This window comes from Cottoperca gobio, unplaced genomic scaffold, assembly GCF_900634415.1.
Source record: "Cottoperca gobio unplaced genomic scaffold, fCotGob3.1 fCotGob3_42arrow_ctg1, whole genome shotgun sequence".
NCBI lineage: Eukaryota > Metazoa > Chordata > Actinopteri > Perciformes > Bovichtidae > Cottoperca > Cottoperca gobio.
Window position 1 is genome coordinate 785,058 of NW_021167006.1, and position 9,519 is coordinate 794,576.

The 9,519-nt window shown below is 44.8% G+C and overlaps 1 protein-coding gene across 3 annotated transcripts in view; it reads right to left on the bottom strand.

Annotated features, from left to right (window-relative positions):
• Positions 1-1,249: 1,249 nt before the first annotated feature.
• Positions 1,250-9,519, bottom strand: part of LOC115006027 (regulator of nonsense transcripts 2-like) — a 10,554-nt gene continuing 2,284 nt past the window's right edge. For 2 of the 3 annotated variants that reach the window (XM_029428042.1, XM_029428040.1), the window contains exons 5-7: positions 8,921-9,062; positions 8,396-8,516; positions 1,250-2,871 (exon numbers count right to left, since the gene is read on the bottom strand). In XM_029428042.1, coding sequence (XP_029283902.1) covers positions 2,862-2,871; positions 8,396-8,516; positions 8,921-9,062 — 273 coding nt within the window. In that variant the 3' untranslated portion in view covers positions 1,250-2,861. The remainder of the gene's footprint in view (positions 2,872-8,395; positions 8,517-8,920; positions 9,063-9,519) is intronic. The other variant, XM_029428041.1, reaches the window with a different exon arrangement.

A 9,519-nucleotide genomic window follows, 5' to 3' on the forward strand; every position in this document is an offset into this window, starting at 1 on the left:
TATCTAATGTTGAATTGTGTCACTCATTAAACAGAATAATATTAACTTCCTTTATAATTGTGTTTTTGTAAACTGGTGTTTAATGATTGTCAACGTCTGTGGAATAATTCACTCGAGCGGAAACTTCCAGGGTGTTTTAAAGGTGATGAGGCGATTTAAAGGGGCAGTCCGCTGATTTTACACATGAAGACCAGCTGACTTTACTCGCAGGTAAACTGGTGTTTGTACTCGACCTATGAAAACAGTTGAAAATGTGTTAGAATTTGTGGCTTCAAAGTTTTAAAGGAAAACATTTTGAGAGATCTGCTTCATCGTTTCTTTCAGAGCTGCACAAATTAGGCAACTAATTGATCATCGATTCATCGTTTTCATGCAAAAATCAGTTTTTAGCCTCACATTTTGTGCATTATATAAACATAAATATAAACATATTAAACTGAATATCTTTGGGTCACCTTGGACTTTGAGGAACTGGGATGTGCTCACATGAGGAACGTCTTGCTCATTCTTTCGCTGGATTAAATACATTAAGGTCAGATAACGTGACATCTGTGTGTCGAACACAGTAAAGTTGCTAAGATAGCTAGTGTTGGTGCAAAACCAGACTTTCCTTGACTTGCAAAATGCTCTTTTTCATTGTCAAATTTCTCTGAAATAAGGTCGCTTGGGGGCCACTGGAAGGGGAGGGACTAGCATGTTTACCAAAATGTCGATCTGCTGTTTTAACAGAACACTGGCAGGGAGCATCTGTTTCTGCACTCATACCATGGTGTAGCTCGGGGACTCATTGCACCAACATGTTGAAGCCTTGTAGACACCAGATAAACAGCCTGTACTGGAGTTTTGTTTGTTTTTAAAAACAGATATTTAAAACTATATATTGTACAAGAAAACTGTTGATTTCTCTCGTTGAGTTTTTCTGACCTTCTTATTTCACACTGGACATCTTGTGTTGAATACGAGCAGCACAGAAGCACGGGCTGCAGACGCTTACATAAGACTTCAACACAGACGCTTTCTTTCCTGGAGAGTGCTGCTGCGCTGAGAGAAAGTGTGTGTGTGTGTGTGTGTGTGTGTGTGTGTGTGTGTGTGTGTGTGTGTGTGTGTGTGTGTGTGTGTGTAGATGACTGACATTCTGCTTTACTATTGTTTCTCTTAATGGAGCCTTCGTGCATCTCTGGCCTGGTTTGCGTTTGTCCAACAGTATCTGTGATTTAAATACCAAAAACATGAAATAATTTGCACAGAATGAAAACAAATGTCCCCTCTTCCATTGAAAGTGCAATTAGGGGTTTTGTTTTAATGTTAGTATGTTCAGCAGGAATTATTACAACAAGTAAATCCTGTGTCATATGGGCACCTGAGAGGTGAAGAACAGGGAACATGCATGTTGCACAGAGACCCCCGTCAGGCCGATAATTCAGCAAAATGTTGCACATAGGCTGTGGTCAGAGGAGCGAGCGTGCAGGAAATGAGAACATACTTAAGTTTGCCGCCTTGTAATTACACGTCGACAAACAGGCGCACCCACTCAAAACACGCAAATGCCACAAACACACGACGACGACCTCATTTACAGAGCGGCAAACACCGAGAGCTGCAAACACCGAGAGCTGCAAACACCGAGAGCTGCAAACACCGAGAGCTGCAAACACCGAGAGTCTTCAACGTTTATTGTGACGATCCGTCAGTGAAGCCGAGACACAAGGCCGTGCCTTTTCTCTCTTCTTGCAGGAAAAGAACAATAGTTGTGAAACACAGACAAAGTAAATTAGAGCGTTTCTACAAATGACACAAGGGCTGGTGAGAACAGCCCCATGCAGCAGAATACAGAGTATATTTATACGTCTATAACAGGCTCAACGAATAAAGTGTCAGGTCATACAGTCCCTCGGGCACACGGTCAAAGTCAGAACTAACTGAGATTCTCCTGATGGTGGAGGAAAACAAACATCTAGCGGGATAGAAGTTGGGAAAAGAAGAAGAGTTTGTGCACTTTGTGTCCGTCGGCGATCAGCTGGTTTGTGGCATTCAGCGGTTATAAATATGTCACGTGCGCTCGCAATTATCTTCTGCCCGGACCCGGAAGTTGTAATTTACACCTAACAAAAATCGCCTTCAAGGCCCAGCGCCCAACTTCCTGCGTTGCTCGGTTTAAACACGACGAATAAATGTTGATTTAGAGCTCCGAACTATTCAGCGCGGCCGAAACGTAGGTGACATAAATCGGCGGAGAGGCGGCGACCTGCCACTGAATCAACACTAGCCTCCAGAACAAGAGTCTCACACCATCGGCCGCATTTCAAACACGTCATTCGTGCACAAAACATTGTCTCTGCGTCTCTGGGCGACCAGTTTACAAACACACACGGCCGGTGTTAAACCCTCGCCCTCTGTCTCGTCTCCACGCCGCCTCGACGCCATCGTGCAGTTTTCCCAAAACAACAACAGAACAAAGTATCCATATATACTTTACTAGTCTCGTGTACATTTTCTATCCACTCGCAGGTTTTTAACTCCTAATTATGAGTCCCCCCCCCCACCCCACGTGGTGTGGCTGCGGGAGGTGATGCGTTCCTTCCTTCGTCCCATCTTCCTGTCCCGCCTCGCAATCCGGTCGGCCGCTCACGTGTTCGTTTCGTAGTTCTGATCTGTCCGGCTCCCTGACTTCTGACCCCCCCAGCTCCCCAGTTTTAGTCTCCTCAGTTTTGGTCTGTCCCAGCTTCAGGGGTGGGAGGGGGGGGGGGGCGTCTGGCGTTCCCTGTTTCGACCGGTTTCCCGCTCCGATCTTCTCTTTCTCTCTCGCTCGCTTGTTCATTCGTTCTGTCGTTCTCGCTCGTTCAGCCCGGCCCAGATTCCAATCAGCGTCTCCTGGAGGAAAGGGCAGACATTTACTGTAGACGTGATGTCTGTCTGTCTCTCTCTGTCTGTCTCTGACTGGCTGTCTCTGTCTGTCTGTCTCTGTCTGTCTGTCTCTGACTGTGTCTCTGACTGTCTGTCTCTGACTGGCTGTCTCTGTCTGTCTGTCTCTGACTGTTTGTCTCTGTCTGTCTCTGACTGTGTCTCTGACTGGCTGTCTCTGTCTGTCTCTGTCTGTCTCTGTCTGTCTCTGTCTGTCTCTGACTGTCTGTCTCTGACTGGCTGTCTCTGTCTGTCTCTGACTGTCTGTCTCTGTCTGTCTCTGACTGTCTGTCTCTGTCTGTCTGTCTCTGACTGTTTGTCTCTGTCTGTCTCTGACTGTCTGTCTGTCTCTGTCTCTGACTGTCTGTCTCTGACTGTGTCTCTGACTGTCTGTCTCTGACTGTCTGTCAATCTCTGTCTGTCTCTGTCTGTCTCTGACTGTCTGTCTGTCTCTGTATGTCTGTCTCTGACTGTCTGTCAATCTCTGTCCGTCTCTGTCTGTCTCTGACTGTCTGTCTCTGTCTGTCTGTCTCTGACTGTTTGTCTCTGTCTGTCTCTGCCTGTCTCTGTCTGTCTCTGACTGTCTGTCTCTGTCTGTCTCTGACTGTATATCTGTCTCTGTCTTTCTCTGTCTGTCTGTCTCTGACTGTCTGTCTCTGACTGTCTGTCTGTCTCTGACTGTCTGTCTCTGTCTGTCTGTCTCTGACTGTCTGTCAATCTCTGTCCGTCTCTGTCTGTCTCTGACTGTCTGTCTCTGTCTGTCTCTGACAGTCTGTCTCTGTCGGTCTGTCTGTCTCTGACTGTTTGTCTCTGTCTGTCTCTGTCTGTCTCTGACTGTCTGTCTCTGTCTGTCTCTGACTGTCTGTCTCTGTCTGTCTCTGACTGGCTGTCTCTGTCTGTCTGTCTCTGTCTGTCTCTGACTGGCTGTCTCTGTCTGTCTGTCTCTGTCTGTCTCTGTCTGTCTCTGACTGGCTGTCTCTGTCTGTCTGTCTCTGTCTGTCTCTGACTGGCTGTCTCTGTCTGTCTCTGACTGTCTGTCTCTGTCTGTCTGTCTCTGTCTGTCTCTGACTGTCTGTCTGTCTCTGTCTCTGTCTCTGACTGTCTGTCTCTGACTGTCTGTCTCTGACTGTCTGTCAATCTCTGCCCGTCTCTGTCTGTCTCTGACAGTCTGTCTCTGACTGTCTGTCTGTCCTCTGTATGTCTGTCTCTGACTGTCTGTCAATCTCTGTCCGTCTCTGTCTGTCTCTGACTGTCTGTCTCTGTCTGTCTCTGACTGTCTGTCTCTGTCTGTCTGTCTCTGACTGTTTGTCTCTGTCTGTCTCTGTCTGACTCTGTCTGTCTCTGACTGTCTGTCTCTGTCTGTCTCTGACTGTCTGTCTCTGTCTGTCTGTCTCTATCTGTTTTTCTGTCTCTGACTGTCTGTCTCTGTCTGTCTGTCTCTATCTGTTTTTCTGTCTCTGACTGTCTGTCTCTGTCTGTCTCTGTCTGTCTCTGTCTGTCTGTCTCTGACTGTTTGTCTCTGTCTGTCTGTCTCTGTCTGTCTCTGACTGTCTTTCTCTGTATGTCTCTGACTCTCTGTCCGTCTCTGATTGTCTGTCTCTGTCTGTCTGTCTCTATCTGTTTTTCTGTCTCTGATTGTCTGTCTCTGTCCGTCTCTGATTGTCTGTCTGTCTGTCTGTCTGTCTGTCAGGTCGAATGCAGCGACTTTCAACAGCGTTTCCTTTTAAAAACGACGCTTTGAGAGGAAACTGGGGCAGTAAAGTCGTGCGGACAGATAAACAATGAGCTGTCTGTGACTGTCTGTCGGTCTGTCTCTGACTGTCCGTACTGTCTGACTGTCTGTCTGTTTGTCTCTGTCTGTCTCTGTCTGTCCGTCTGTCTCTGACTGTCTGTCTGTCTGTCTCTGTCTGTCTCTGTCTGTCCGTCTGTCTCTGACTGTGTCTCTGACTGTCTGTCTGTATCTGACTGTCTGTCTCTGTCTGTCTCTGTCTGTCTCTGACTGTGTCTCTGACTGTCTGTCTGTCTCTGACTGTCTGTCTCTGTCTGTCTCTGTCTGTCTGTCTCTGACTGTCTGTCTCTGTCTGTCTCTGACTGTCTGTCTCTGTCTGTCTGTCTTTGACTATCTCTGTCTGTCTCTGACTGTGTCTCTGACTGTGTCTCTGACTGTCTGTCTCTGACTGTCTCTGTCTGTCTCTGACTGTCTGTCTCTGTCTGTCTGTCTATGTCTGTCTGTCTTTGACTATCTCTGTCTGTCTCTGACTGTGTCTCTGACTGTCTGTCTCTGACTGTCTCTGTCTGTCTCTGTCGGTCTCTGACTGTCTGTCTCTGACTGTCTCTGTCTGTCTCTGACTGTCTGTCTCTGACTGTCTCTGTCTGTCTCTGACTGTCTCTGACTGTCTGTCTCTGTCTGTCTGTCTACTGTCTGTCTCTGTCTGTCTCTGACTTTCTGTCTGTCTCTGACTTTCTGTCTATCTCTGTCTGTCTCTGACCGTCTGTCTGTCTCTGTCTGTCTCTGTCTGTCTCTGTCTCTGACTTTCTGTCTGTCTCTGACTGTCTGTCTGTCTGTCTTTGACTGTGTCTCTGACTGTCTCTGTCTGTCTCTGACTGTCTGTCTGTCTGCCTCTGACTGTCTTTGTCTGTCTCTGACTGACTGTCTGTCTCTGACTGTCTGTCTGTCTCTGTTTGTCTCTGACTGTCTGTCTGTCTCTGACTGTCTTTGTCTGTCTCTGACTGACTGTCTGTCTGCCTCTGACTGTCTTTGTCTGTCTCTGACTGACTGTCTGTCTCTGACTGTCTTTGTCTGTCTCTGACTGACTGTCTGTCTCTGTTTGTCTCTGACTGTCTGTCTGTCTGCCTCTGACTGTCTTTGTCTGTCTCTGACTGTCTGTCTGTCTCTGTTTGTCTCTGACTGTCTGTCTGCCTCTGACTGTCTTTGTCTGTCTCTGACTGACTGTCTGTCTCTGACTGTCTGTCTGTCTCTGTTTGTCTCTGACTGTCTGTCTCTGACTGTCTGTCTGTCTCTGACTGACTGTCTGTCTCTGACTGTCTGTCTGTCTCTGTCTGTCTCTGACTGTCTGTCTCTGTCTGTTTGTCTCTGACTGTCTGTCTCTGACTGTCTGTCTCTGTCTGTCTGTCTGTCTGTCTGTCTGTCTGTCTGTCTGTCTGGTCGAGTGCAGCGACTTTCAACAGCATTTCCTTTTAAAAACGACGCTTTGAGAGGAAACCGGGGCAGTAAAGTCGTGCGGACAGATAAACAATGAGCTGAAACTATAAAGTCTGTATAAATAATATAGTGAAAAGTATAGACATACATATGGATATATGTTTATGGGATTGATGTACAGAATCTCCAAATCAATGATTTTATTTTATATTTATCGTTTTACATTTTATTATCGTTATCTTTTATGTAAAGAAAGAAAAAATAGTCCAAATGTTTGAGGCAATAAAACGTTTGGTGGCTCTCAATCTGTTAATAAAAAGGGGGAATAACTGTTATTTGTGTATCCTGTGTTTATTACATACAAAGTCAATTAAATACCTTAAATCCTTTTTCCTGCCTTATTTTATATTTATTTGAAAAATACCAATTAATACTTTTGGAATATGTGGAACAAATGGTGACAGTAAATATATCATGGAAATGTGAGGCTGATGTGAAGAACGTGTGCACTCTTTATGTTCGTTTCTTTTTTATTACATGTTTGTCTTATAAAAAAGACATCTTTTTGCCTGTTTTTGTTGAATAGTTTACATTTGTACATGATAGCAAATTATCTTTTTCAATTTTCTTACAATACCCTATCAAAATAAAAGCTCAAAACCTTTTTTAGCCGTTTGCTTTTCTTTTTTTTGAATGCAGATTTTTGTATTTTATATAATGCTATGTTTTAATCAGGGAGCTTTTCTATATGCATATTACATGTGTTAAAAATACCAATTACAAAATGTTTCATTTTTATGGGAAAATCTGATTTAACTTGCCCCAATATCAAACAATCAGTGAAGTTCTGAAGCAACTAAACAGATGTTTCTGTCCTTCAATAAATTTGGCCGATGACCGACTCAGAGTGAGACGTGACAAATAAAATAAAACTAGAAATGGACTTGAATATGCTCATTGATTTGCATTCATGGTCCAATACAAGCTAAAATATTAAAGAGCGAGCACAGCATCGACAAACTGTTTCATATCTTCCCCGGCCGTGTCTCCTCTGTGAGACAGTGAAACATTACAGACGTGTAGTTTAGATCAAAATTAAGCTCAAGTTCAAAGATGGACCCCCCCCCCCCCCCTGCTTTACGCCCCTGGCCAGATGTGGCGTGGCTGGTGTGATCGCCTCGCAGGATGGTTTCATATTGTTTAAAGTAATTACATAATAATAAACATTATAACATCTATATTGCAGCGTATGATGCATATATAACGCTTATTATCGTCTCAAATGCAAAAAGCCGTTTGGTTTTTATCTTCTTCAGAATCAGGTTTTGTTTTTCAGCGATATGAGCAGATTCTGAAACACGCTGCTGACGTGTTGAAGTGTGTTAAACACAACCCGTGACAAGACAAAGAACAATGACACAAGGAGACGTCAACCTTTAAAAACACAAACGTATCATTTCATCAGCTGCTCACTGGAGTTTTAATCAAACAAACAAAACAAAAGTGCATTTTTTGGGACTATTGGTGCTCTGAGATTCTCAGGTGTGTGTGTGTGTGTGTGTGTGGAGAATACACTACAGTGTGTGTGTTCATGGTAATGAATGTCAGTGCAACAGTGTGGCTTATCGATGTGTTTAATAGTTTTTGGACAACATTTGAGCTCTATGGCACAGAAGATTTATCAAGCTTTGATACACACACAATCTTGTTATAAAAGTTTATTACTGTTACTGAAGCCAAATCACAAATGAACCCTCTGCTGTCCCTAAACCCCCGTCAGTCCTCAACCTTTAATTTCATGTTCTTCCTATTTAAAATAAAACTAATACCCAATTTAAAAACCTCTTTCCAAAATAAAAGTGACGTTTGGTGTCAGAGTTCACCTGCCACGTGTGCTGAAGTTCATGTCGTGTTGCCGTTCCACTTTACAGAAGCAAGAAAGACGCACAAGGTGCTGTTGATGTTAACAAAGTATAAACTTCAAGTAATCTTTATTTCCAAATATTTCCAGAGCTTTTAAAGAAAGATCTCACTTCAACTCTTTAGCAGCCGAAGATATAAACAGGAACTCCTCTGTTCACGCTCTAACCTGCTCCGCCACACGTCTGGTGTCTCTCCTGCTTGTCTTTCCTGTCTTGCCTCTCTTTTCTGTCTCGCTGCTCATGCCTTTCATTTCTTGCACTTTTCCCTCTGTTCAAAGAGATACCAGCGAGGTGGCGTCAGCAGATACTGTAATAAGATAATGAGCCCTAATCCCTCACATCGCCATCCAACACATTCTGCGGTTTGTTTTTTGAGCGCCGGGCCGGCGCTTCAGTGATCGCGTCTCACCTTCCTCCGGTCTTGAAGATGAGGTCGGCGTTGGGAGCGCCTTTAGGGTGCTGGTAGCGAGGACGGCGCTCCCGGTTGGTGTTGGCCGGAGCCGGACGCTGAGCGAGGGACTGCATCATCTCTGTAACACACGCAGGGAAACAGTAGAACATGTCACCTCCTGTGGACTCACAGCATCCACATTATGTGTAATGAACGTTTCGTCAGGTCGTCTGTCGCCGCGTCGTCTCCGCTTTCAGCCTCCGTCAGCGCCATAAACGGACTTTTTATCCCGTTTTAAAACATTTTTACAAATCTCTTGTTAGAGAGTTGGTGTCATCAGAGAAACGAGCAGACGTGAGTATTCTGTCAAACTGATGAAAGATATTCTTTGACAACAAATAGGAAACTTTTAAAAATGCTTCTTTTATGAATGGAGTTCGGATCCATCAGGGCTACGCTAACGTAGCTTCTGCTTCACACGAGCTTCACACGAGCTTCACACGAGCTTCATTAGACAGACGGAGTGAACTTGTGTGATCGTACCCTGGTAGTCCTCCTGCTCCTGCCTCTCATTGATGTCCAGCGTGAGTTTCTTCATCCTCATGCGCTCCTCCTGCTCCGCCTGCTGCTGGTTGAAGTGGTTGGCAGCCAGGTGGGACGACAGAGGCACGTTCAGGATCTTATACTGTTGACCAGAAACACACATTAACACCACGTACACAAGAGATTGGTTCGACAGATTTGGGTTTTTGAAAGCTGACACGGGTTGTTTCCCCGCCTCCAGTCCAAAAGCTTCATAGTTAATGCAGACATGAGCAGGAACAAATATAAAGTGTTCATTAGTGACTTCATGAGGAGCTGGAAGGGTTATGTTGTTACCTTTGTTTCTCTGTTTCCAGTCTTTATGCTAAGCTAAGCTAACAGGCTTGATATTTAGCGTACAGACACGAGAGTAACCTCTGTACTGTGTCATGTACTGCAGGTCTGACACACAAACAGGGAGCTTTTATTCACCTGCTGCAGTAACCTGTTGAGACACACACACACACACACACACACACACACACACACACACACACACCTCACTAACAACACACCTACAAAGATTTTCTGTCTTCTCTCCAAACTTTCATATGAAAAAT